Source organism: Delphinus delphis, chromosome 20 (assembly GCF_949987515.2).
Source record: "Delphinus delphis chromosome 20, mDelDel1.2, whole genome shotgun sequence".
NCBI lineage: Eukaryota > Metazoa > Chordata > Mammalia > Artiodactyla > Delphinidae > Delphinus > Delphinus delphis.
Window position 1 is genome coordinate 7839432 of NC_082702.1, and position 26974 is coordinate 7866405.

At 54.8% G+C, this 26974-nt stretch overlaps 4 protein-coding genes across 11 annotated transcripts; 3 read left to right on the plus strand and 1 right to left on the minus strand.

The window, feature by feature from the left end:
• Positions 1 to 795: 795 nt before the first annotated feature.
• FGF21 (fibroblast growth factor 21) lies at positions 796 to 2463 on the minus strand. Its single transcript, XM_060000762.1, has 3 exons — positions 2074 to 2463; positions 1848 to 1951; positions 796 to 1104 (listed from the first exon to the last, which is right to left on the minus strand). The coding sequence occupies exons 1-3, from the start codon at positions 2303 to 2305 to the stop codon at positions 814 to 816; spliced, it is 627 nt and encodes a 208-aa protein (XP_059856745.1). The 5' UTR covers positions 2306 to 2463; the 3' UTR covers positions 796 to 813.
• An 839-nt stretch (positions 2464 to 3302) lies between these two features.
• Positions 3303 to 7529, plus strand: FUT1 (fucosyltransferase 1 (H blood group)). 4 transcript variants are annotated; one of them, XM_060000761.1, is made up of 4 exons: positions 3303 to 3546; positions 4022 to 4133; positions 4637 to 4817; positions 5059 to 7529. In XM_060000761.1, exons 1-4 carry the CDS (start codon positions 3491 to 3493, stop codon positions 6156 to 6158), a joined length of 1449 nt encoding a protein of 482 aa, XP_059856744.1. In that variant the 5' UTR covers positions 3303 to 3490; the 3' UTR covers positions 6159 to 7529. The 4 variants fall into 4 exon arrangements, 3 of the variants coding, with proteins under 3 accessions (XP_059856744.1, XP_069396369.1, XP_059856743.1); XR_011246325.1 differs by lacking the exon at positions 4637 to 4817 and having other exon boundaries at positions 3307 to 3419; positions 3961 to 4133; positions 5059 to 6746; positions 7273 to 7529; XM_069540268.1 differs by lacking the exon at positions 4637 to 4817 and having other exon boundaries at positions 3307 to 3419; positions 3961 to 4133.
• Positions 7530 to 9090: 1561 nt separating this feature from the next.
• Positions 9091 to 12975, plus strand: IZUMO1 (izumo sperm-oocyte fusion 1). 5 transcript variants are annotated; one of them, XM_060000282.1, is made up of 9 exons: positions 9091 to 9743; positions 10104 to 10178; positions 10562 to 10648; positions 10911 to 10931; positions 11279 to 11359; positions 11549 to 11649; positions 11889 to 12042; positions 12385 to 12592; positions 12835 to 12975. In XM_060000282.1, the coding sequence occupies exons 1-9, from the start codon at positions 9506 to 9508 to the stop codon at positions 12959 to 12961; spliced, it is 1092 nt and encodes a 363-aa protein (XP_059856265.1). In that variant the 5' UTR covers positions 9091 to 9505; the 3' UTR covers positions 12962 to 12975. The 5 variants fall into 5 exon arrangements, with proteins under 5 accessions (XP_059856265.1, XP_059856262.1, XP_059856263.1 ...); XM_060000279.1 differs by having other exon boundaries at positions 11279 to 11649; XM_060000280.1 differs by having other exon boundaries at positions 10911 to 10928; positions 11279 to 11649.
• Positions 12976 to 13226: 251 nt separating this feature from the next.
• Positions 13227 to 26452, plus strand: RASIP1 (Ras interacting protein 1). Its single transcript, XM_060000278.1, has 12 exons — positions 13227 to 13359; positions 13596 to 13736; positions 14339 to 15018; positions 16850 to 17205; positions 20283 to 20936; positions 21641 to 21678; positions 21912 to 22063; positions 22182 to 22285; positions 23679 to 23922; positions 24128 to 24300; positions 25345 to 25492; positions 26045 to 26452. The coding sequence occupies exons 2-12, from the start codon at positions 13600 to 13602 to the stop codon at positions 26242 to 26244; spliced, it is 2886 nt and encodes a 961-aa protein (XP_059856261.1). The 5' UTR covers positions 13227 to 13359; positions 13596 to 13599; the 3' UTR covers positions 26245 to 26452.
• The last annotated feature ends 522 nt before the right edge of the window (positions 26453 to 26974 follow it).

A 26974-nucleotide genomic window follows, 5' to 3' on the forward strand; every position in this document is an offset into this window, starting at 1 on the left:
ACAGCAATATTGAGATCTAAGTTGTGGAAAGGGAGGAAGATGGGCAACGTGCTCACTGAGACTGGATTCTGTGACAGTCATTACACTCCAAAGTCCATAAGCACCTGGATGGAAGCATTCAGATTCTCAGGTCCTTTTCCTGAGACCCAGGACTCCCAATCTTCAGCCCCTCCTCTCTCAGACCAGCGTGCCCAGGTTCTTATTCCCCTGTTCTCCAGGATCCAGGTGTCCAGGTGCCCAGCCCACTGATCCCTCAGGACCCAAGAGTGTGTTCCTAGAACCAACTACACCCCCAGAATCCAAGAGTCCTTGCCCCAGCACTGAGGACCAAGATGTCTTTCCATTCCTAGTGCTAAATGAACCCAGAAAACTACATTTCCCATGAGGCTGTGGGTCTGCTGTGTCATTTTTTAAAAATGTCCCCCGTTATTGAGTTACCTCAGAGAAATAGTTCCACAACACTAACACAAGGTTGGGGACAGGGGGAGGGGGAGGGGGAGAATAACAAGTCCTGTCCTGTCAAAGGGCAGGGATAGTCCAGAGTCCCTGGGAACAACTTAGTGGAGCAGAAATCTGAGGGCTGGCCAGGGGAGGGGGGGCAGAAAGGCTGGGACTTTCCCACAGCCTTGTGGCAATGCGGGGGTGGGCAAGGGGAGACAAGGAAGCTGACCCCATTTCCTCCCTCAAACACGTGTGCTCACTCTGATCCTCCTCTCAGACTCTTTATTATTTCAAGTAAGAAAAAAAAGAAAATAAATAAGATAAATAATACAATAAATAAAGAGGAGACTCAGTAATAAACAGCCTGTGGCTTCAGGAAGTGTAGCTGGGGCTTCGGCCATGTGAAGGTCCCACCATGCTCAAGGGGTCCGAGGAACCTACGTTGGGAGGCTCGGGGGCCAAGATCCCTGGAGGCTCCAGGGGTGGCGGGAGGAAGCCTGGCAGTGGCAGGAAGCGAGCAGGTCCCCGGGGGGCCAGGTCCCAGTTGGAGGAGCGGTGCGGGGGCAGGCGGAGGGGAATGCCAAGAGCCTCAGACTGGTAAACGTTGTATCCATCCTCAAGAAGCAGCTCCCGGAAGCTGCAGGCCTGGGGGTTGAAGTGGAGCTGAGGGGATGAGAACAAAGATCAGAGACGTGGGATTCCTCTACACCTTCCTCCTGCAGGAACCCCAGCTCCATCCTCTCCCACACTCAGGGGTGCAGGCCCCCAGCTCTCTCTTCTTTCAGACCACAGAGTCCTGTCCTCCAGCAGGATGTGGGAGTCCCGGGACTCCTGGGGAGCCGGGGAACCCACTCCTTCCTCAGATGCAGAGTCCAGGTCCCCAGCCCCTTCCTCAAAACCACAGAAGCAGGCTCTTCCTTTACCCCTAGGCAGTCCCGCCAGGCTCACCTCCTTGCCCTCACTTCACAGAGAAGAATATTCCAGCCCAGGGATCAGTGGAGGCTCTCTAAGGCCTGGCAGGGGCATCTGGCTAGCACCCAAGGTCATGTTCACTTTACAGGCCATCGATTCCCAGAGTGACCCTGCACCCAGCATGAGTCAGGTCTGTAGGAGGCTGTGTGGTCAGCATGGGTTACGAGTCACAAGACTCGGTCTCCCAGGTCATTCTGTCATTCACAGGTTTTGTGACTTGGGGCCGGTGGTGGCCCTGCCTGAGCCTCAGTTTCCTCTTCTTGTGAACATGGATGACAACAGCTGCCCCCTCCAGGGATTGTGGCGAGGTCGGGGCATGCAGAGAGCATCGAGCCAAGCCTGGCCAAGGTCAAAGGTGCAAAACATGGTCCCCCAGCCTGTGAGGGTGGGGAGTGGAAGGGTGGAGCACAGGGACAGGGGTCCTGGAAACTCACCGATCCATACAGCCTCCCCTCTGGCCCCTGGCACAGGAACCTGGATGTTTTAACTCCCAAGATTTGAATGACCCCTGGCTTTAGGGCTTTCAGCTCCAGAAGACCTGAGAGGAGAAAGTGATCAGGGACTCAGAAGGCCTTTGCCCATCCCTCTCCTCCCTCAGACCCAGGAGGCCAGCCCCCAATTCTCTCCTCCCTCAGGACCAGGCCCTACCCCTACACTCACTTTCGGGGCTCCGGCGGGCCGTCCCCACCACTGTGCCATCAGCCCTGATCTCCAGGTGGGCCTCCGTCTCCTGGGCGTCATCCGTGTAGAGGTATCGCTGGCGGACTTGGCCCCCAAATTGGAGGAGGGGGCTGGAGTCAGGAATGGGATGTGCCTGGCAGGGTCCCAGCAGGACAGCTAGCACAGGGACCCACAGTCCCAGGTGCTCGAGTTTGGTCTTGTCCCAGCCCATCAATGGTTCACGTCTTCAAGTGAGGTATGGGGTCTGGACTTTGAAGACCTGAATGGTCTAGATTCTGTTTCGGAGCCTGGTTGTCGGGGAGAGCAGATTCACGGTGGCTTCTCTGGTAGCTGAAATGCCTGGGTCCTCTTGCACGTAGATTTACAGCTGACAGGACACCCAAATCTCTTGGGAAGAATGCAGATACTCCAGAATTTATACCCAGACAGACCCGCCCAATCACCTTCCCGACGCTTGACCCTTGATATTTGACCCACATGGCAGATGCTAGAATTCCACGGTGGCCAGGTCAGCCTGATCGGATGATGCAATCAGGGGTCCTTCCAGCTGAGGCCCTGGGCTCCTGGGTCTGAGGCATCAGGGGGATAGAAATGTGATGAAGTGGGACCTGAGTGAAAGGGGCTGGGGGCCCAGACCGTTTGGTCTGAGGCAGGAGGGAGCTGGGGTTTCAGACTTGTGGGTCTGAAGAAGCAGGAGGCTGGGGGTTCAGGCTCTTGGGTCTGAGGGAGGAGGGGGCTGGAGGCCTGGACTCCTGAGTCTGAGCAGGAAGGGGGCTGGGATCCACCTCTCTGCCTGACTGATGCAGATGGTGTCCCACAACTGGCGTTTCTGCATCTCACCTGACTTTCTGGGTTTCTGGGGGTCAGACACTGAGGTTCCTCTGGCATTTCTGCATCTCACCTGACTTTCTGGGTTTCTGGGGGTCAGACACTGAGGTTCCTTGGTCATTAAGAAAGCAGCAAGTGCTGCATGACCCAAGCGTTCTCCTCAAGGACACAGGAGTCCTGGTGTGGGAGCTTCAGACCAACCTGCCCACAAATCCCAGCCCAGGCACTCACACACCAAACATCCCAGCCTCCTCCTCCTGGACCCTGATGCAATCCTGATGTTTCTTTCACCAGAGAAGCTAACCAAGATCAGACCTGTGCCCTCAGAATAGCCTGGGGAAGTGGGGGGAGGGTGAGAATCTTTGACTCAGAGTTGACAACTGACGCAGGCTCAGGAGGGAGAAGTTAGACCCAAGATGCCAAAGGGAATGAGGGGTTGGGCAATTTCCTGGAACCTAAACGTGCAAGAGTCTGAACACCAGATCTGAAGGAGGCAGGTGACTGGAGGCCCGGACTTCTCATTCTGAGGAGGGGGCTGGGGGCTGGGAATCCTGGGTCTGGAGAAATTATGATCGGATCTCTAGAGAGTCAAGTCCAATTCCTGGGTCTTTGCTTTCTTGAATGGTAATGGTCAGACCGCTCGGGCCAGGCTGGGGGTTGGCGGGAAAAAGCCTCGGTGGAGGGAAGCCGCCTCAGGTCTGCAAAAGAGGGAGGCTTTTGCTCCTAGCCGGGTCTGCCTCGGCCTCTGTGGAAGAGAGTTTCTCTTCCACTTCTGCTTTCTCTGTTCCTGTTCTCGGGAGAGGCGGGACGTTTCCTTCACCGTCAGGTGCCGGACGCTAGGCTTCGCTCAGACGGAGAGACTGGGAGCCGGGACTCTCGAATTTGAGGGTGGGTGGGGCGGAGGGGGGATCGGCGGCCCCTGGTGGGCGCGGGGACACGTTCCCGCCAGAGGCTCTCACGCCGGGACTCAGAGCCGGCGGAGGCTTTGCACCCGCCCATGGAGCAGCCAGGTTAACAGGTTCTGCATCTCCACGGGAGGACGCGACAGGGGGCGGAAGCCGCTGGGCCGTGGCCGGACTCGGCGCATCCTGGTACACAGGGCGGATGGTGAACCCAGAAACTGGAGGGGAAGAGGGAGAGGTCGAAGTCCAGCATTGCAGCTGGGCGCTAGATCACGGTGTCCACGGAAGGATGGGCTGCTAGGAGGCCAGGTAGGCTGCCCCTCGCTGGCCGATGTCAGGCAGGAGGGGGGCTGGGGCGTGGGTCTCCTGGTCCGGGGGAGGGCAGACGGCGGGGGCTGCGGCCCTAGAACTGGGAGCTGGGGCTCGGCGCCAGGGAAGGGGCGGGGCTCCGCCTCCGAGCTACCTGCCGGCCGGGGAGGGGCGGGGCTGGGATCCTCCGGACCGCGTCCCCTCTCCCACCTCCGCTTCCCGAGCCCTCGCAGCCAGTCGGGGGAGGCGGCGTGGAGGGGGAGGGCTGTCGGGCCTGGGAACCTGGAGTCCAGGGTTCCGGGGGCCGCCGGATGTGGGCTGCACTTGGGGCCGGAACGCTCCGTTCACGCCAAGCTGACTGTGGAGCTCAGGTAAGTGAGAAATGCAGATGCCTCGGACCCAGGAATCGGGCCTTCAGTCCCAGGAGGCGCTCCCCCAACCTCTAACCCCCTATGACCCCCAGGAGTCTCCTCCACCCCGACCCCCAACTCCTGCTTCTCCAGGAAACAAGATCCCCCATCCAGGCCTGGACCTCCAGCCTCTCATGTTCTACTTGGCCCGTTGCTTCCTGCCACCTCCCTGGTGGACTCTGCCCCTCACACACAGGTTCACTGAGAAAGAAGTTGGGGGAACACTGTCCAACGTCAGTGGACCTTACAGCCTGGGAGAGTGAAATTCCAAGATGTGAGGACAAGGTGGTGGGTCCTGGACCATTGCTATTTTGGAAACCACTAATTTTCACCATCTTCCATCTGCCACGATTCCAAGCCCTTAGCTTCTCCTAATTCAGATCCAGGAGCCCTGATACCCTTTTCCCTCAGACCCAGGTCTCCAAACCTAGAGTTTCCTTTCTCTCAGGCCTCTCCTCCTTGACATTCATTCTCAAGCTTCGAGTATCTCGTAATTCACTTTTCTTCCCTTGCAGCCATGTGGGCACCCAGGCTCCGTCACCTCTGTCTGACCTTCCTGCTAACCTGTGTTTTTACCTCAATCTTCTTCTTCCACATCCGCCAAGACCTCTTTCACAATGGCTTAGGCCTGTCTGCCCTATGTCCAGACCGTAACCCAGTGACATCCCCTGTGGCCATCATCTGCCTGTCGGGCACACCCATAAACCCCAACGCCGCTTTTTCCTGTCCCAAGCATCCTGCTTCCCTCTCAGGAACCTGGACTATCTACCCAAACGGCCGGCTTGGGAACCAGATGGGGCAGTACGCCACGCTGCTGGCCCTGGCCCAGCTCAACGGCCGCCAGGCCTTCATCCAGCCTGCCATGCACGCCACCCTGGCCCCCGTGTTCCGCATCACCCTGCCCGTGCTGGCGCCTGAGGTGAACAGCCGTACACCTTGGCGGGAGCTGGAGCTTCACGACTGGATGTCGGAGGAGTACGCCCAACTGAAGGAGCCCTGGCTGAAGCTCAGAGGTTTCCCCTGCTCCTGGACTTTCTTCCATCATCTCCGGGAACAGATCCGCAGTGAGTTCACACTGCACGACCACCTTCGGCGAGAGGCCCAGAGTTTACTGAGTCAGCTCCGGCTCAGCCGCACGGGGGACCGCCCGAGCACTTTCGTGGGTGTCCACGTGCGCCGTGGGGACTACGTGAAGGTGATGCCCTATCACTGGAAGGGTGTAGTGGGTGATCGCGCTTACCTCCAGCAGGCTATGGACTGGTTCCGGGCCCGGCATGAAGCCCCGATCTTTGTGGTCACCAGCAACGGCATGGAGTGGTGCCGGGAAAACATCGACACCTCCCGGGGGGATGTGACCTTCACTGGCGATGGGCAAGAAGATGTCCCCAGCAAGGACTTTGCGCTGCTCACACAATGCAACCACACCATCATGACTATTGGCACCTTTGGCTTCTGGGCCGCCTACCTGGCTGGTGGAGACACCGTCTACCTGGCCAACTTTACCCTGCCTAACTCCAGCTTCCTGAATATCTTTAAACCCAAGGCCGCCTTCCTGCCTGAGTGGGTGGGCATTAATGCAGACTTGACTCCACTCCAGATGTTGGCTGAGCACTGAGCAGCAGGGAGACTTTCTGAAACAGTCTGATCAACCTAGGGCCAGTGTTATGTATCTCTGGAAGCCCAGCAGCTTCTGGAGAAGTTGGTGGTCCTGCAGCTGGTGGACACCCATTTCTAGAGTGATTCTAGTTGGCTAGACTTGGAGAAAAAGGGGGGCTGGCTTTCTGCAACTGCCAGAACATTCTAGAATCAATGGAAGATCTTTTCATGATGGCTGGCAACATCTGCAGAAGCTCTTGGAAGTTCTAGAATGCACAGTGCCCACCTGTTCTTCCCAGCCCATATCCAGAGTACTTCTAGATCACTGCCCCACCAGGAACAGGGAACTCCCTGTTCCAGCATTGACCATCCTGGTCTTTTTGAGAAGAGATATTTCTCTTCCCTGGGTCATCAGGACAGAAGGAACTCGTCGATGTGCTATAGCAAGCACTCACCAACTTCCCTTCTGTGTTTCTGGCGTGATTCCAGAGGAGGGATTTTTTCCGGAGAGGGTCAGCTCTAATGCCTGTAAAGAACCCTGTGGGGACCTTCCAGAGGGCTTGGGATTCTGGAATTCCAGATTAGCTTGGCAAAGAAACTAACAAAGGTAAAACCAGCAGCCCAACACCTCACCACTGCTAGAAAGGTTGATGGACGACAAACTCTCTGTAGCTGGGGCAGTTTGTGTGACAAGCGGAACTTTACCCAACATTTCAGCCCCTGAAAAACCACAGATATGCTAAAACATGGGAGGGGTGGGGGAAGGGATGCTGCTGAATGCTGCAGCTTAAGGAGCAAGGCTCTGCAGAGATCTAGGGACACCATTTTTTTTTTTTTAAGCTCAAAACTGCCAAAGGTAGACATGCACATCTTGGCTCCAAGTTCCTGTTGCTTTACCCAGTTAAGGAAGTTTCCTCCTCTGCAGCTGGGCTGCTGGGGAGTGATGGTGTAACAGGGAAGAACAAAATCTGACTCCATGTTGGATGTTTCTTTTATGTTAACTTTTGCTTTCCCTTGCTTTTGTTACTATAATCACTAAAAGGATGCTATCTATAGCTATAAGCATACATGATGGTCTGCATGGGGAACTCTGCCCCTCTGACTGAATGTTAAACCAAAGTGCCTTTGTTCAGCTCACAGGGAAACATCCTGCCCACGCACCCATGAAGGACTGCAAGAAAGAAGAAATTAACACACCCCCTCCCCGATGCTGGCCAAGCCAGGAGATGTTTTGCAAGACTTATGGCCTTTTTACTTTACTTCGTCACATCCTCCCCCTCTCTGTTCTATAAAAGAAACTAGCATCCAGGCCCCATAAGATGGTACTCTAGGACACTAATCTGCCCTCTTCTCAAACACCCGGCTTTCTGAATAAAGTCACTGTTCCTTTCCTCAACACTTCATCTCCCAATTTATTGGCCTGTCATGCAGCGAGCTTGGACTCGGTAACAATGGGGTTGATTTACTGGAAGTCAGCTGGCGTAAGGGTGCCCTGTGGGCTTGCAGAAAGCTGCAGGTACTGTGCCCCTTGCCAACCACTCTCTGCCCCTGAATTCACAGAGCCTCTAAATCTGGCTTTGGGTAAGTCAGGGATGAAAGAATCAGAAGGTATGCAGACCCAAGACTGGTCTCCAACCCAGGCAGGAGCACAGCGTCTGGCCAAAGAGGATGGGATTCTTGACTCAGATTTCAGGACTCCCTTGAGGCTTTTTGAAGGAAGCGAAGGTAGACACTTTAATCACAGAGTTGTCTGAGAATTTAAGCCCTTTTCTAGTCTTCTCAGGGAGTTTTGGAGGACCAGTCCCTACTCAGCTGCCATAGGTGGGAGAGAGGGAAGTATGAATTAAAAATCCTCATCACCAACCCATCTCTGCAGGGTTTTGTTTTTTTTTTTTTCCCCTTCGGTATGCGGGCCTCTCACTGTTGTGGCCTCTCCCGTTGCGGAGCACAGGCTCCGGACGCGCAGGCTCAGCGGCTATGGGTCTCGGGCCCAGCCGCTCCACGGCATGTGGGATCTTCCCGGACTGGGGCACGAACCCGTGTCCCCTGCATCGGCAGGCGGACTCTCAACCACTGCACCACCAGGGAGCCCTCTGCAGGTTTTTTTGAGTCTCGTGTGCATGAGGGTGTGTGTAAGTGAGTAGGAGTAAAGATGTGGAGCTTCCGGGGACTCTCACTTCTCACGTCTTGGGATACTGTTCCTGCTCTCTTGTTAGTGCACTTGTGTGAGTTATGGTCTCAGAGACCCAATTCCTTTCCCGGACTCTCAGCACTGGCCTCCAGACCTCTCTTTCCCCTGGGACCTCAGCATCCAGCCCGAGGCTGGAGAAAGAAGGAGGGGTGGATGGGGGAGTGAGCAAAGATTATAATTTAAAAAAAAAATTTTTTTTTGTCCACGCTGCTTGGCATGCGGGATCTTAATTCCCCCACCAGGGATCAAACTCGAGTCCCCTGCAGTGGAAGCGCAGAGTCTTAACCGATGGACCGCCAGTGAAGTCCCAACATTACAATTCTTGAACTACATTTCCCATAAAGCTATGGGGTTGTCTGCAGTAATCTCCTACGGAGAGACCCCAGGGCCTTCTGGGAGTTGTAGTCCTAGGGCTAGAAAGGACCACTTCCCACGTTTTCGTGGCTAGAGGACAGTTTTCCGAGGGCCGTGGGCAGCTAGCCAAAAGCCTGGGTCCTGGGGCCCAGAGAGAGGCGGAGATTCAAGGCTAGAAGCCCTTTCCTTAGCTTGGAAACCAGAGCCCCCAGGGTGAGCCCCCTTCGGTAGACTCTGGGAAAGTTCTAGGCTGAAAAGGGGGCTGTGACATCATGGAACTATGGGCGGGGCCTCCCTTTGTTGCGGTCCAATCAGGCTAAGAGTTGGGCTTCTGGGCGGGGCCAAGGAAACCTCAGGGAATATCTCTTGGGAATTTGGGGCCCTGCGTGGGTAGCCGGAAGGCAGAGGCTTGGGAGTTCCTATTAGTAAGGGGCGAACCGTGGCTGTGAGCCCCAGTTAAAAACTGTCTATACCACGCAACCAACCTCACCCTCACCACCCTCCTCCGCCAAAATCTTTAATTTTGGTCGAGGGAAAAAGAGTGGAAGGAGTGGCCTGTTCTTCCTCTCTGAAAGCCCTCAGAACCTGGACTCTTCAGCGAACCCTAGTGTTGGAAGGTGCAACAGTCAGGAGTCAAGGTCGGGCTGCGGCTGTTAGAGTGCTTCGGGACTCCTCGGTTTTCTAATGAGAAGTGTGCGCCCTGCAGATTGGGGCTCCATTAGTCTCGGGAAAGGGTTTCTCTCCGTTTAGCGTTCACCTTCTCGGTTTGGGGTAAGAGGAGCCTCCCCGGAGTTCGGCGCGAACTGCGCGCTCTGGCCGCAATGGGGCCGTGGCGGCTCCCCCTCCTGGTGGCGGCTCTGGCCGGCTGCCTGCTTCCTGCCCGGGGCTGTGTCATGTGTGATCCAAACGTCGTGGAGGCGCTGAACTCCTTGGAGACGGATTACCTGCCTGGCCACCTGGAGGCCAAGCATCACAAAAACGTGATGAAAAGGGTAAAGCAGGCAGTGGAAGCTTTCAAGGACCTGCCGATTGACGAGGATTCCTATATGGGGGTCGTTGGTGAGGGCGGAGTGCGACTCCTGGGTCCTGGGAAAGGAAGGGTCTGGGGCTAGGATTACTGGGAGGTGCTGGGGAGAAAGGGCTGGAGGTACAGTCTCCTGGTTTCGGGAATGGAGAAGGCTGGGATGCAGATTCTGGGGTTCCCCCGGGCTGGCAAATACTGTTCTCCCTACCTTTTATCCTGCAATTTTATTCCATATGTAATAAATAAGACTACAACTCCCAGAAGGCAACGGCGTGGGTTAATCCCTTTACCAGGCCAATCCTTGCCCATTGGCCCCGTGGGTGTTGTAGTTTCTAAGACTAGGTGAGCCAATGAGACAGCAATGCTTGGAATCTGGGGTTTATCTCCCCCCACAGATGAGGCCACACTGGAAAAGGCAGCTTGGAGTTTGCTGAAGGATCTGAAACGCATCACGGACAGTGATGTAAAAGGTAAATGCACAGAGGGGGCAGGAGAGGGGCTTCCAGAAACTCTCAGGGAAGTGATTGCTGGTGACACCTGGTCTGGTGGTCAGGTACTGGACTCTGGAACCAGACTGCCTAGGTTCAAATTCTGGCTCTGCCGGTTTCCTAGCTGTGTGGCGTTGAGCGCTTTGTCACCTCTAAAATGGAAACCATAACACAGCCTTCATCCCAGTTGTTGCTTAACCCAGTGGCCAGCATTATGTTAAGTGGTCATTAAATTGTATTGTCTTTCCCTGAGGAGACCCAAAAGCCACGCTCTGCAGGCAGAGGTCAACTTCCTGTGCCTCACATCTGGGAGGAGCAGGAGGGTGGGGGTGGGGACTCCTCTGCGTCATCCTGCTTCTTCCCAGGCGAGCTCTTCGTGAAGGAGCTGTTGTGGACGTTGCACCTGGCAAAGGATAACTTTGCCAGCTACGCTGCTCAGTTTCAAAAAACGGGTGAGAGAAGATGGGAGGCCGGCATCCCAGCGTTCTCTTTTCACAGTCCAAGAGTCCCTGACCCCAGCCTTCTGCTTCTCCGAGTCCCATCCATCAGCTCTCCCAACCCCTTCCTCCCTCAGACCCAGGGGTCCAGACACCCAAGTCTTTCCTTCCTGGAACTCAAGAGCCCCAGCCCTAGCCTGTTCCTTCACCCCCTCTCTCATCCCCTTTAACGTAGAAATCTGATTTTTTTTTTTTTTAATTCTTTATACCGAGGCAGCGTTTTGTCCCAACAAATGTGGTGAGTCGGGATTATGGGAACTGGTCCTCTATCCCTCATCCCTGCCCCGTGAATACCCAGCCTCCCTCTTTTGGGTCTGTGTGTTTTTTCATTCTCCACGTGGAGAGGTTCCTGGGTCTCCCGTATTCCTTCTGCACCTCGGACTTCTTGGGAAGCGGGCATATACTTTTTGCACTCTTTACTGAGCTTGGTTAGACCGGCTTCCTACAGGGCTGTGTTCTAGCCCAGCCCCGCAGGCTGACCTCCTCAGGATTCGGCTCTTGAGCCCGCCCCAGCCCTTGGCCCTGCCCTCTCCTCTTAGCCCCGCCTCTTAGTGGGAGAACACCGCCTCGAACCTGCCCCTTCAGGTTTGATGTTGCAGCCTCTGATCTGGTGCAGTACCTGCCAGAAGCAGGTTCACTCTTGTCGAAAGTCCTTGAATTGCGGAGGTGAGAAAGCTGGGCCCAGCCGGAGGGGTTGGCGCAAGAGGGGCGGAGCCAGAGGAGAGATCAAGCGTCTAAAGAGGTCGGAGACTGGAGACAGCCAACAAGAAAAGGCGGGGCGAGACCAAGTGGAAGGGGGTTGGGAGAGGGCCCAGAACCGTGAAAGAGCATCCCACAGTAACCGCCTATTCCCAGAGCGCAAAGTCAAGGTCCATCAGATGGAAGATATGATCCTGGACTGTGAGCTCAACTGGCATAAACTCTCTCAAGGCCTGACCGATTACAGCTTTTACAGGGTGGGAGACTCCCGTTACCCTTGAACTCCATCAGGCTTGCATGAGCCCCCTGGCCCCTGTATCCACAGGCCTGCACCCATAATGCCCATGACCCATGACCTACCAAGTTTGGCTTCTTCTGATCCCCTGGGAACCCATGCCCTGACCAGTACACCCTGAAGCCCCATGATCTTCTCACCCCTGTACTCCCCAACCCCTGAATTCCCCAGGCCTGTGTGACCCCTTGAGCTTGGGTTTAGGTTTGGGGGAACAATTCTGAGACCTTGATGTCCAAGGGGAAGGAGCCCACGCTGACCAAGACCATGGTGCGTCCAAAGGATGCAGGCACCTATCGCTGCGAGCTGGGCTCCGTGCAATCCAGTCCAGCCACGATCATCTATTTTCATGTCACAGGTCAGTGCTGGGGAGTTGAGAGAAGTGGGATTCAGGGTCCTGGTGTGTGTGTGGGGGCGGCTTCAGGGGAGTGGCCTGCTTCAGGGGCGTGGCTTATGGGGCATAACTTCCCATCGGGGTGTGGTTTCAGGCCACGAGGGTATGGCTTCCTGTCCTGAGTGTGGCCTCTGGCCACTGGGCCAGGGCTCCCTTGTGGGTGTGTTTGGGCTTCACGCAGTTGGAGGCGTAATTATGTCCCGGAGGGCCTGGGTCCTGGGGCAAGTTACTGTGGGGAGAGCTTGCCTTGGCCTTGGCAGGACCTTCGCGCCCTCCCAGGACTGCTCCTTAACCCTGTTCTATCAGTATTGCCCAAAAGAATCGTGGAGGAGATACCGTCACCAGACACTGAAACCGAGGATGAGGTGGCCCCGGGTGAGGTGACTTTGGATCGCCCCCAGACGGCCACAACCCTCCAGTCACAGTCTCCGAAGCCAGAGAAAGTACTGAGGAGCCGCCTGGTCGGGCTGCTGATCTGGGGCTTTGTCGTGCTGATAGCCAGTGTTGCCACCGTGTGAGCCGCCCACTGAAGAAGGCAGGGCTTGGAGCGAGGGGCGGGGGCTTCCAACTACCCAATACAGAAGGGGGTCTCCAGCCAAGGAGCGCTGAGAGCCGGACTTCCTCCGGGAGCGGGGCTTACCTAGGAGGGCGAAGCTTGGATAACTGCTAGAATAAGATCAAACATAGGGAAGCCGAGAGGGGTGTTCCTCCCTCATTAGAACCTAACCTTGTTTCTGCTATTTGTACCCCAACCAGGATACTTTTATCTCGGTCTGGGAAAGTGATCGATTTCATAAAGTCCTCCTGGTTCAGCACTGGCCGTGGAGCTGCTCAGGACTCTGAGGTTTCAGAAGAAAAGGCCAAAGAATCAAGGAGAAAATAAATATTTATCTGGTTGTCTAAGTATCTGACTCACTCCTCCGGACTGATTCTAACTTTTGGTTCCCCTAGGGAAGCCTGGGGATGGTCTTCTGTCTGAGGGAGGAGGGGCTGGGAACCTGGTCCTGTGGGTCCTGGAAGGGGCCAACTGGCTGCGATGTAATTCCAGAATCAAGGAGTGGGGCCGGGCCAGCCTTCCCCAGGTCTCCTCCCCCAGGCCCGGTCCCCTCACAGGACGCCCCCTCCCCGCTCTTCCTGCCGGTTTCCTCTTGCCTTTTCCTGTCCCCCACCCAGTGCTGGGAGCTGGGGCAGAGGCAAAGGCTGAACAGGAGCAGCGGGGTCAGGAACCAACCAGGGCAAGCGGAGCCAGGGCCCCCGGGTGCTGCCGGGACCCGAAGCAGGGTAAGAGCTGGGGACCCAGGAGTCCAGCACCCTCCTCCCTCAGACCCAGGAGTCAGTCCCCAGCTACCCCCTATCCCAGCAACCAGCAGTCCGGGCTCCCATCCCCTCCTCTGCCCAGATTCTGAAGGCTGGGTCCCAGACCCCTCCTCCCTCTGACTCAGGAGTCCAGGTCCCCCTTCACCCCATCCCTACCTCTCAAGGCCTCAGGAGCCGGGGCTTTATCCACCCTCCCTTAGGGCCATGCTATCTGGTGAGCGGAAGGAGGGCGGAAGCCCCCGCTTTGGGAAGCTCCATCTCCCGGTGGGCCTGTGGATCAATTCTCCCAGGAAGCAACTGGCCAAGCTGGGTCGACGCTGGCCCAGCGCTGTCTCTGTCAAGTGAGTACCCACCTCCTCACGGCTCCTGCCCCTGCCCCACCTGCCTCCCATCTGTCCCTGTTTATGACCCAGTCCCTGCACTGGGTAATGCCAGGGAACCGGAAAGAGTTGGCTCCAGTTCCTGTCCTGAATGGGCAAGTGAGATGGCAGGCGGTAGGGGACAGTGGGCCCCAGTGATATAGGGTCCGGTGAGGGAAGTGCTGGGCCTGGAGATGGGCTTAGGCCAGTGGACACGGGGATAGGGACACAGTAGGAGTAGCGGTTTGGTTCACCTTCCTCCTCTCCCTGCTCACCTCTTGGAATTTCCTTCTGTGGGACTCGCCTTTATTTATTTATTTTCTCTCCTTCGCTCTCTCTTTGCCTCTGGCCTCTGCCCACGCCACCCCCCATCTCTATACACCTCGCGTCTCTCGTCCTTCTGGGGGTGTTTGTCCCCCACTATCTCTGGGTGTCTGTCCCTCCCTTTCTGGGTCTCTGTTCCTCCCCGCCCCCCCCCCACTCTGGGTCTCTGCCCACCTCTCTCTTTCTCTAACCCCTACCCCCGTCTCTGCATGTCTTTCTGGATCTCTCTCCCGTGTCTCTGCTCGCCGGTGGGCTCCCAGGTCTTCGTCTTCGGACACGGGGAGCCGCAGCAGCGAGCCACTGCCCCCGCCGCCGCCGCACGTGGAGCTGCGGCGAGTGGGCGCGGTCAAGGCGGCCGGGGGAGCCTCAGGGAGCCGCGCCAAGCGCATCTCTCAGCTCTTTCGGGGCTCGGGGACCACGGGGTCCGGTGGCGCGGGAGCCCCCGGGACTCCGGGGGCCGCGCAGCGCTGGGCCAGCGAGAAGAAGCTGCCGGAGCTGGCGGCGGGCGTGGCCCCCGAGCCGCCACTGGCCGCCCGCGCCACGGCGCCCCCGGGGGTCCTCAAGATCTTCGGCGCCGGGTTGGCTTCGGGCGCCAACTACAAGAGCGTGCTGGCCACGGCGCGCTCCACGGCGCGCGAGCTGGTGGCCGAGGCGCTGGAGCGCTACGGTCTGGCCGGCAGCCCCGGCAGCGGCCCCGGCGAGAGCAGCTGCGTGGACGCCTTCGCGCTGTGCGACGCGCTGGGCCGGCCCGCGGCGGGCACCATTGGCAGCGGCGAGTGGCGGGCGGAGCACCTGCGAGTTCTGGGCGACTCGGAGCGCCCACTGCTGGTGCAGGAGCTTTGGCGGGCGCGGCCCGGCTGGGCGCGGCGTTTCGAGCTGCGCGGCCGCGAGGAGGCGCGCCGCCTGGAGCAGGAGGCCTTCGGAGCGGCAGACGGCGACGGTGAGCTGGGGGGTGGGTGGGGTGGGGAAGCCGGATTCTGGGGGCGGGGCCTGCGGAGGGATGGGTGGGACTTGGGGCGGAGCCAGTGTGGGCGGGGCCTGAGGGACTGTTGGGACAGGATGGCGGGCGCCGGGGGGAGGGGTCCGCGGGACGGGGACTGCGCGGGACCTATAGCACTGGGTCTAGGGGAAGGCGGAGGTGGGGCAGGACCTAGGTCAGCCAGATGGCCTAGGCCCGAGGACTTTGCTCTTGGGATAGGTGCAGAGTTGATGGGCGGGGCCTGCGATGCCGGGGCGGGGCCTCGGAATGGAGTAATAGGAAGGCAGAGATATTGCGCGGGGCAGATGAGTGGTCCTGATGGCAGATGGCCTCTCAGTAGTAGGCTGAATTGGCTCGTGAGGGGCAGGGCCTATGTGAATGGAAGCTAGAAGGGGGACGCGCTTGGAAGGTGAAGAAATGGGCTATTAGATCAGGGCCTAAGAAAGGGCGGAGCTTCAGAAGGGTGGGCCTTGGACCAGGTGACCTTAGGCTGGGTTGGCTGCAAAGCCTGAGTGGGGGCCTGAGGGTGGTGCACCGGAAATGAAGCGGTATTTGTATTGGCCAACGACCAGGCTACTTGGGGGCCTAGTATTTGAGAAGGCCTGGCCTGGAACAGGAGGTGCACCTGTGATGAAATAACAAAGGAGGGGGCACAGTCTGGCAGGGGTGGGGCTGGGATCACAAAGATAGTGTCTGCTCAGGGAGCCTTCTCACAGCTTTTCTGTTCCCGAGTCTCCCTTTGAGAGATAGAGTGGTGTAGCAGTTACACTCATGGGCTTTCTTCGCCGGTTAAACCCAGCAAAATCCTAGGCGAAGATTCAATGATATAATGCATATAAAGGGGTTTAGCACAGGGTTTGGCACATAGTAGTTGCTAAATAAAGAATGCAATTATAACCATCATTGTCTTTTTTTCTTTTCCTTTTTTTTTTTTTTCCAAAAAGCATTCACTGAACACCTTCTGTGGGCCACACATTATTTAGGGCCCTGGGGGAATACAGTGGGGACATTGACAAGTTCCCGACCTTCTAGATTTCACAGCCCAGTGAGAAAAACATCAGTTCACTCATTCAGCTCATTTCCACTGGGCACCTACTAGATGCCAGGGCTGTGTGTGACAAAGTTCGGAGTGCCAGTGGTGCCCTTCTCTGCTTCGACTTGGAATGTCAGGGAAAGGTGTTCAAGAGGAGGTGGTTTCTGCTTTCCTTGGGGCAGTATCTTCTCGGTTCTTCGTGAACAGTTCTAGTGCCTAGAACAGTGCCTGGCACATAGTAGGGGCTCAAAAAATATTAACTGAAAGAATGAATGAATTTTTTAAAAATTAATTAATTTATTTTGGGCTGTGTTGGGTCTTCGTTTATGTGCGAGGGCTTTCTCTAGTTGTGGCAAGCGGAGGCCGCTCTTCATCGCGGTGCACGGGCCTCTCACTATCGTGGCCTCTCTTGTTGCGGAGCACAGGCTCCAGACGCGCAGGCTCAGTAGTTGTGGCTCACGGGCCTAGTTGCTCCGTGGCATGTGGGATCTTCCCAGACCAGGGCTCGAACCCGTGTCCCCTGCATTGGCAGGTGGACTCTCAACCACTGCGCCACCAGGGAAGCCCAGAATGAATGAATTTATGAGCTGAAATTACAAGATGGGTAGGAGTCAAGCAGGAAGTATGTTCCAGGCACAGGGAACAGCATATGCAAAAACCTAAATGTGGGAAGCAGCCTCACCTCTTTGCAGCCAATTGTCTTTAGAATCTCTAGCTCTTTCCAGTCTCTGTCTCATCTTTCTCCATCTCTCTCGGCAGGCACGGGCGCCCCCTCGTGGCGGCCACAGAAGAACCGCTCCCGCGCGGCGTCAGGTGGGGCGGCGCTGGCCAGTCCCGGCCCGGGGTCGGGGTCAGGGCCCTCGGCTGGGTCCGGGGGCAAGGAGCGCTCGGAAAACCTGTCCTTGCGGCGCAGCGTATCGGAGCTCAGTCTGCAGGGTCGGAGGCGGCGGCAGCAGGAGCGCAGGCAGCAGGCACTTAGCATGGCCCCAGGGGCAGCCGATGCCCAAATCGGACCTGTAGACCCCGGCGACTTCGATCAATTGACCCAGTGCCTCATCCAGGCCCCCAGCAACCGCCCCTACTTCCTGCTGCTGCAGGGCTACCAGGACGCCCAGGTAAGCGCAACCTGACCTAACGAGAGAGACCTATGCCCCACCCTTTGGTTGAATGGGCGGCAAAACTACAACTCCCAGAATCCCGTGGGTCGCGTTAGTTTCAGGTATGTTGGAAGGTACGGTCCCAGCCAGGTTCCAGAGTAGGAGATAATATCAGAGAAGAGAATGGGAGTGGTGGAGATAGATGTCGGAGAAGGATTTCACTGGAGGGGCAAGTAGGCGATGATTCATTTCTTTCAAAGTTGGGAGAAAGCAGTGTCTTCCTCCAGGGAGAATGGGAGAGCCCACTTTATTTTATATTTTATTTTATTTTCCCGCACTGTGCGACTTGCGGGATCTCAGTTCCCCGACAAGGGATTGAACCCGGGCCACAGCAGTGAAAGCCCGGAATTCTAACCACTAGTCCATGCCCAGCCGTAACTCCTGGGAGAGCCTATTTTAGAAAGATCTTCTTGGAGGCCTCTCTTTCTTGAGGGAGAGTAATGGAAGAGTATCTTCTGGGGAGGGAGATAATTTGATTGATGCCTGGAATCTTGTTCGGGGTAAGCCTATGTTGTCTTAGGAGGAGTGGATTGAATCATTTTTTAAAGAATATTTAATTAATTAATTTTTATTTTTGGCGGGCTTGGGTCTTAGTTGCGGCATGCGGGATCTCTTGTTGCGGGCGCGGACACTTCGTTGCGGTGCAAGGGCTTCTCTCTAGTTGTGTCGCGCGGACTCCGTACTTTGCAGCACGCGGGCTTAGTTGCCCCGCAGCATGTGGGGTCTTAGTTCCCCGACCAGGGATCGAACCCGAGTCCCCTGCATTGGAAGGCGAATTCTTTACCACTGGATCACCAGGGAAGTCCCTAAATCATTTTTTAAAGTTGATGGTTTACTTTGGAACGATTGTGAACATTGTTGATGGGGACAGGTGGTAGTGATACTTTTATTTTACATATATGAGTGGCAATAGGAGAACTTGTTTGAGTGTTGGGGAACTAGAGAAAGAAAGGATTAGTGGTTGGGGGCCAGTGGTAAGTTATTTCATTAAAGAAATGTAATGTATTATTGGAAATATTCGTGTGTGTGTGTATGATAATTAGGAGAATCATTCTTATGGTTTTGTCCACCTTTGGGTAACAGTGGTACAGCCAAGCTCAACAGGTACAACTGGAATCAATGGGAAAGCCCACTCTGGAAGGTGGTGGAGTTTACTGAACAGTTCCATTTTTACTCTCAGAGAGGGATCCATCTGGGTTAGGTCACTTGGCTGTGTATATGGGTGAGAGGTTAAAACTATTCAAAGAACTTGCATTGGAGGAATTCATTCTTCCTTGCTGGGGCAACAGGACAGGGAAAGTTCATTGTAGGAAGGGGTTTGTATATATTATAACAGCCCATTCCTCCAGACAAGGTTGGTGAAAAGGAGGCTCTATTTAGGAAAGGTGGTCAAATTGGAAGGATCTATTCTGGGAATATAAGAAAGTACGTTATGGGAAGAGAGGGAAACATTGGAAACATCCATTCTTTCAGATGGGATTCATGAGAAATTTCTTTGTAAGAGGCTTCATTGGAAGTGTCCGTTCCTTGGGAACAGGAGTAATTGTTGAATCTCTTGTAGAGAGGAATTTCTTTGCATTCATCTATTCGTGGGTGTCTGTAATGTGAGAGTTCATATGAGGTGCAGTGGAAGAACCCCTTCTTGGGTTAAGGAACAGGGGAGCCCATTGTAAAAAGGGGGTTCGGGTAGTCAGGATCATTCCATTCCTCCAGACAGGGATGAAAAATAGGAGATTCTACCTTCAGAAGGTGATCTTCTGAAATATGGAAATATGGAAATATGGAAAGATCCATATTTCTCAAGAGGCAAATGAACCAATACATTGTAGTAAGGAAATTTAGAAATGTGCATTCATGGGGTGGAGGTAGTGGGAGAGAGTTCAGTGTAGGGAGGGGATTTATGGATATCAGGATGACTGTTTTCTCAGACATGAATGGGGAACAGAAGTGTCTACTTTAGGAAGGGGGTCAGACAGAGTGCTTCCATTTTTATAGGATGCAGATGGGAGAGTCATTTTTAGGAAGGGGTCTTCTGGAATGCACCTCTTCATCTGGTGGATGAAATGGGACACTCCATTATAAGAAGAGGGTCTCCTTGAAAACATCTATTTATAAGATGGGGTTACTAGAAGTGCCACTGTATGGAGATCTCCTTGGAGACGTCCTTTTTGGGGATGGGAATATTGAGAGCATCCGTTGATGGGAGGGAGAGTGTCTTTGGAATCCTCCATCCTGGGAGTGGGGGGAATAGGTGAGTCCGTTGTAGAATTACGGCTCCTTGGAAGTAAATTCATGGGGTGGGAAAAAATGAGAGTCCATTACAGAAAGTGGGTCTCCTTGGAAGTGTACATTCATGGGGCAGAGATAATGGAAGAAACCTTTGTTCAAAGGGGAAGTCTCTTTAAAGGTATCCTTGCTTTGGGAATATTGAGAGAAACTATTATTGGAAGGGGAAATGTCTTTGAAAGCCTCCATCACAGGGGTGGAATGATGGGCAAGTGGGGACTAGGGTAGGGAAATGGGAGAGTTCCTAGGAGAAAGAAGGTTTCCTTGGGAAGGTCCATTCTTAGAGGGTGAGGGTAGTGGGACAGTCCATTTTAGTAATGGAGATGTGGTGTCCTTGGAAGCACCCATTCTTTGGGATGGATGTTATGGGAGAATCCACTGTAGGAAGGGATTGGCTTGAAGGAGTCCATTCAGAGGAGGTGAGAAGATGGGAGAATCCATTGGAAAAAGATCTCCCGGGAAGCATCCATTCTTTGAGGGAGGGAAATGGTAGAGCCCATGTCAAGAAAGGGGTTTCCTCGTATCCAGTCTTCAGGATGGATGTTATGGGACAGTTCACCATAGGAAGTGCCTTTGAAGAGTCCACTCATGGGAGGTCGGAGGTAATTGGTGAGTCCTTTGGGATCCCAGGAGATCTCCTTGGAAGTGCTCATTCAAGGGATCTGGTCAACTGTGGGTAAGGGATTTCCTCAGAAGCATCCAGTCCTCCTGGAGTGGTGTCCTTTAGTGCATCTTCACTTTCCCTCCAGGACTTCGTGGTGTATGTGATGACTCGGGAGCAGCACGTGTTCGGCCGGGGTGGGAACTCCTCGGCCCGCGGCGGGTCCCCAGCCCCGTATGTAGACACCTTTCTCAACGCCCCGGACATCCTGCCGCGTCACTGCACAGTGCGCGCAGGTCCTGAGCCCCCGGCGATGGTGCGCCCATCACGGGGAGCCCCGGTCACGCACAATGGGTGCCTCCTGCTGCGGGAGACTGAGCTGCATCCGGGCGACCTGCTGGGGCTCGGTGAGCACTTCCTGTTCATGTACAAGGACCCCCGCGCTGGGGGCGCGGGGCCGGCGAGGCCTCCGTGGCTGCCCGCACGCCCCGGGGCCACACCGCCGGGCCCCGGCTGGGCTTTCTCTTGCCGCCTGTGTGGCCGTGGCCTGCAGGAGCGTGGTGAGGCACTAGCGGCCTACCTGGACGGCCGCGAGCCCGTGCTGCGCTTTCGGCCGCGCGAGGAAGAGGCGCTGCTGGGTGAGATCGTGCGTGCCGCGGCCGCCGGTGCCGGGGACCTGCCGCCCCTGGGGCCCGCCACGCTGCTGGCGCTGTGTGTGCAGCACTCAGCTCGGGAGCTGGAGCTGGGCCACCTGCCGCGCCTGCTGGGCCGCCTGGCCCGTCTCATCAAGGAGGCTGTCTGGGTGAGCACTGCCAACCTGCGTCCAGTCCCATCTGCGCCCCAACTCCTTTCCCGAGCCTCCTCTAGCCACCTCCAACCTTAGTTCCGTAGTTGGGCAGGCAAAACTACATCTCCCAGGATACCTCAGGAGGGGGCTTGGGCTATTAAGCAAGGGGCCCCAAGGGATGCTGGGAGCTGTGGATTAATCCACAGTGCTTTAAGAGAAGACAGTACAGTAGTACCTATCTTTGCAGCCGGGGGATATTGGAAGAAACCATCCTGGGAGATGGGGTAGGGGAAGAGATCCCTGAAGGTTGGAGCCGTAGTGGGCGAGACCATTCTTGGAGGCGAGTGAGAACAAACCCACTGGACCAGCAGATGGAACTGCCAGGGAGAAGCCATTCAGAGTTGGGGGTGGGGGAGGCGGGGAAAGTTCCATCCTATTGAGCTGGGGCCTAGTTAGAAGACAGGTTTAGGAGGTTGTTTTTGAATAGGGGGAAACTCCATTTGAGCAGAAGTAGACCTAAAGGGAGACAGACCACCATTAATCATAGGTGTGTGTGTTTTAAACTGTAAGAAGAGGATTGACTATTCTGAAGCTTGAGGATCAGAGTCCATTTGAAAATTGGGGAGAGTCTCTTGTCAAAAAGGAAAACTCAGGGCATTAACTCATAGGCCTCTCTTCCTCATCCACCTCACCTTAATTCTGATCTTACTGTTCCACAGGAAAAGATTAAGGAAATTGGAGACCGTCAGCCAGAAAAGTAAGAGAAACTCTGGGGAGAAGGGTCTAGAGTGATGTGGGGGTCAGGATTCACAGCCAGTTCTATGTTCACATTTCCTTGCATGTTTTAGTGCAAGCTTCTTTGGGACTCAACTTTTCTAGTTGTGAAATGAGGGTTGGACTCTGACCCCAGTTAGACCCAGATCTCGGGGCTTGGACATATTTGGGGGGGGGAATTGGGCAAGGATTCCAAGTCCCTTCCCCTTTTCCCAGCCACCCTGAGGGGGTTCCTGAGGTGCCTTTGACCCCTGAGGCTGTGTCTGTGGAGTTGCGGCCACTCATGCTATGGATGGCCAACACCACGGAGCTGCTGAGCTTTGTGCAGGAGAAGGTGCTAGAGATGGAGAAGGAGGCCGACCAGGAGGGTGAGCTCTGACCCAGGCCCATGCTTGTCCAAGCCTCCTGCCGTTCCCTGCACCTGGGGACCTGGGCTTCTGCCTGGCAGCCTCTGGTTCTCCCTCTCACTCCTATGCCTGTCCTCAGACCCACAGCTCTGCAATGACTTGGAATTGTGTGACGAGGCTATGGCCCTCCTGGATGAGGTCATCATGTGTACCTTCCAGCAGTCTGTCTACTACCTCACCAAGGTTGGCCTTGATCCCTGCTTCCTGTTTGGTATAGCATCACTTCCTGTTTGAACTACATCACATGAACTACATCTGGTGTCACTTCTTATTTGACCTAGCAACATTTCCTGCTTCTGACATCACTTCCCATGTCCCAGCCCCTCCCCCACCTCGCACTTTGCTGTTCTGGTACCAGTTCCTGTTTGAGCTTACATCACTTCCTGCCTTCCTGACTTCTCTTCCTGTCTCTGCAACTATCCCCTCCTCATAGGCTGACTTCACTGCCTGGTTATATCACTGTTACCACTTTCTCAAGCTACTGTTATTCTAAGTCCAGTCTTAAGTCACTGATAAGTTAGATAGATAGATAGATATAGATCAAATAATACTAGGCACTGTCATTTAAATTAAACCTCTTTATTCAGTCCTCACTTTCTGTGTTTGCTGACCTCACTTCCTATAGCTTTGAATTCATTCCCTTTTCTGAGCCACAAGCCTTTTTCTCCCTGGAGTGCCCATCCTGTAGGGCCTGCTTCCTGCCCCAGTCCCCCACCACCACTCTTTTTTTTTTTTTAATATTTATTTATTTGGTTGTGCTGGGCCTTAGTTGCGGCAGGTGGGCTCCTTAGTTTTGGCATGTGAACTCTTAGTTGCAGCACACATGTGGGATCTAGTTCCCTGACCAGGGATTGAACCTGGGCCCCCTGCATTGGGAGCATGGAGTCTTATGCACTGTGCCACCAGGGAAGTCCCACCACCCGCACTCCTGAACTTAATATTGCTTCTTGGAATTCTCAGGGTTTCTGTCTTATGGTGGGCCTCATTCCTTATCTGTAGAATGAAAGGGGATATTTTGGGACAGGTAGTCTCTATGTTCCTTGAGCAGCCTTGATTTGTGAAGCCCTTTCCTCCTAGGCTTCACTTCCTGTACATCCCTGCCAAGTGTGGTTTTATTTCTTCTTTGGCTCTGACCTCATTTCCTGTCCTTGGCCTGATCTCACTTTCCACTGGCTACCTGCCACCCCACTCCCACTTCCTGACTCTCCATTCTTTTCCTTTCCTTCGGGAATTCTGGATAAATAATTCTTTGATTGAAGGGAGCCTCTTTTTTCAACGTCCTTTGTCCTCCTTGAGCTGTCTCTGTTGAGAACTACATCAGAGGTGGTCTTAAAATACCCAAGACACTTCTGGAAAGCCTTTCTTAAACTTGAGGTATCCCAGGCCTGATGAATGCTAGGAACCTATCTGGAAAGTAGGATTTTGCTCATGGAGACCTTTGGGATGTTGAAGGTAGAATGGACTACAATTCCCAGAAGCCTTTGGTGGAGCTCCCCAGTACCTTCATGCTCTACTACCCTGTAGCTTCCAGGGAGTTGTAGTCCGATCCCTTGTTTGCATGTCTGTGTCTCCTCAGACTCTGTATTCAACGCTGCCTGCTCTCCTGGATAGTAACCCTTTCACAGCTGGGGCAGAGCTGCCGGGGCCTGGAGCCGAGCTGGGGGCCATGCCTCCAGGGTTGAGACCTACCCTGGGCGTGTTTCAAGCTGCCCTGGAACTGACCAGCCAGTGCGAGCTGCACCCGGACCTTGTGTCTCAGACTTTTGGCTACTTGTTCTTCTTCTCCAATGCATCCCTTCTCAACTCGCTGATGGAACGAGGTGAGGGTTGGTCTGGAAAGGGTCCGGGAAGCAGAGACAGGAGCCACTGAGACCTGCATCAGTTAAGACACATCAGAGGCTCAGGCCTCATCTTTAGGGACTCTGGAGAGGAAGCTCCAGATCCCAAGCTGAAGAATAGGAAAGGTCTGGGAGGCAGGAGGGCAGAGTCTGTGCACCCATTGCTTTTCACACCGTTCCCCCACAGGTCAAGGCCGACCTTTCTATCAATGGTCCCGAGCTGTCCAAATCCGAACCAACCTGGACCTTGTCTTGGACTGGCTGCAGGGGGCCGGGCTGGGTGACATTGCCACTGAGTTCTTCCGGAAACTCTCCATAGCTGTGAACCTGCTCTGTGTGCCTCGCACCTCCCTGCTCAAGGTGACTCCTGACCCCTGACCTCTGAGTCCCCAATCCCACTCATCCATCCTCTGTATTCAGCTTACCCTTGGATCTCCCCTTGGACTCCATGGTATCCCCAGTCCCAGTTCAGACACCATGGGTGATGCATCAGCAGCTAGAAGGAAGCCAGCCACATAAATGTCCAATTTTGGCTGCATCTGAATCCCAGCTGGACTTATTAATAATAGTTTCCAGGGTCCCCTCCCTCAGACATGCTGATTCAGGAAGTCTGGTATGGGACCAAGGAATGTGACGTTTAAAACATTCATTGAACATAAACTACACGCCAGATACTGTGTTTAGCCCTTCTCACTGAATGCTGACTAAGCCTCGTGAAGTAGGTTATTAATTGACAATTTTGTTCAGACAAAGAAACTGAGAATCAGGCAGGCTAGGTCACTTGATTTCATTTATTTACTTTTATTTATCAAACTTCTACAGAGCATTTAATAAGCACCAGTCAGAGTTCTGTGTACTTTACAATCTTGCCATATTAAATCGTCCTAACAACCCTGTTAGGTAGTTCCTGTTCTCCCCCAATTTACAGGTGAGGAAACTGAGGCACAGGGTTTGCGAGAAGGTAATGAGTAGCCTGGGACTTTTGAACCCAGGCAATCTGGGTTGAGTTTCTTGTTTTAACCACAGTGATGATTCTGTTGCCTAGATCTAGGTTAGGTACAGAAATTTTCAAACAGTTACAAAAAGTAGCCACAGTAGAATAATGAACACCTATGCACACAGTAACATAAACTAATGGTCAGTTTTGTTTCTTCTCCACCCCTGCCTACTCCTACCTCCTCATGTATTCCAAAGCAAATCACATTTTTCTTTTTTAAAGCTGAGAGTATGCCCTTTCCCACTATCACTTTGGTGACAACCATGTCTCACAGTACCTGGAAAACATTGCACAGACATCACTGTCTACCCACTACATCCATGCCCTCTTCTATGAAGGGCCTTCCTCTTAGGATTTCTCAGCTGCCCCATAATGATCGTGGATTTTTCACCTCATCTTCCCACCAGGCTTCATGGAGCAGCCTACGAACTGACCACCCCACGCTGACCCCTGCTCAGCTCCACCATCTGCTCAGCCACTACCAGCTGGGTCCTGGCCGCGGGCCTCCACCTGCCTGGGATCCTCCCCCTGCAGAGCGAGATGCTGTGGACACAGGTGAGGAGAAATAGGGACAGAGGCATTGGGGCTGTCACCTTTCTTCTATCCTCAGGACCTAGGGATCCATAGCCCCAACTCCTTCCTCCTGGTCCAAGATTCTGGACCCCTAACCCTCTCCTGCCCCGGGATCTAAGTGCAGGATCCCAGGATACAGGAGTTCAAGCCCCCAGCTCCTTATTTTTTTCGCAGCGGTTCAGGTCCCCAGCCTCTTTCCCCCTCTTTCCCTCTTTCCTTCTCACCTAGGAGGCCGAGTTCGAGGCCCCTCCACTCTAAGGAAACTGTACAACGAAGTTCCCAGTCCTTCCTCCCTAATGGACCCAAGAACCCAACTATATCGCCCGTTTCCCAGGCAACGGTGGCCTTTCATAGTCTGAACTACAGCTCCCATGATGCTTGGGGACTCCCAAGAGTCGCGTTTGAGGGGACCCTGCTCTAGTAGTTGCCGGGGTTTTTTTCCTTTCTTCGGGCGTGACGCAGTCTCGGCTATCCCCGACACTGCTGCCTCACGCCCATTTTCAGAATTTAACTCCGACTTCTTCGGTCTCATAGGGGACATCTTCGAAAGCTTCTCCTCCCATCCTCCCCTCATCCTGCCCTTGGGCAGCTCGCGCCTCAGCCTCACCGGTCCTGTGACGGACGACGCCCTGCACCGTGAACTGCGCAGGCTCCGCCGCCTCCTCTGGGATCTTGAGCAGCAGGAACTGCCGGCCAATCACCGCCACGGACCTCCCGTGGCCACGCCTCCTTGAAAACCAATAGCAAACGAGCGCGCGAACCTTGAAAATTCATCGGCTTCTCTAGAGTCTAGAGCCTGTCTGAGCGCAGAGCTTTCTGGGAGTTGTAGTTTTTCCCCGCGTGGAATGCTGGGAGTTTGAGTTTTGGGGTAGTAGAGGATGGGACCGTGGGAAGATGGGTTTGGGAATTTGAGTGCCAGGAACAATAAAGGTATCTGTGGTATTGGCAATGCCTCTATTGTTAAGACTCGGGAGCGGTAGTGATGATTTTCTGTGGAATAAGGCATCAGGGCCCTTGCCTGGAGCATTGGGCTCCTGCCGAATCCTCCGTGATATTTATAGCCACGGCCTCAGCTTGCCCTCTTGCATGTAATCCAATCCAGGAGCACTGTGGCCTCCCACGCATCTCAGGACAGAGCCCTAAACTTGTTCTGCCAAAGATCACGCCCTCAGTCCTGCCAGTGGGAAATAGCCAGCGCTCCCTTCGACCTTCCATAGCCCATACTCCAGCCTCCTCCCTCAGACCCAGGAGTCTGGGTTCCCAAGCCCCTTCTGGACCTTTCTGCCTGTCGGGCACACTGATGAGTCTCAACGTTTCTTGTCCCTGTTCTGGAATCCCTCTTCCCTCACATCCGAAAGTATGGGCCCGCAACGCACTCCTCCCTCGGGCCCAGGAGTCCAAGCCTCTGCCTCTTTTTCTTCAAACGCAGGAATTCAGGTCTCCAGCCCCCTCCTCCCTCACACC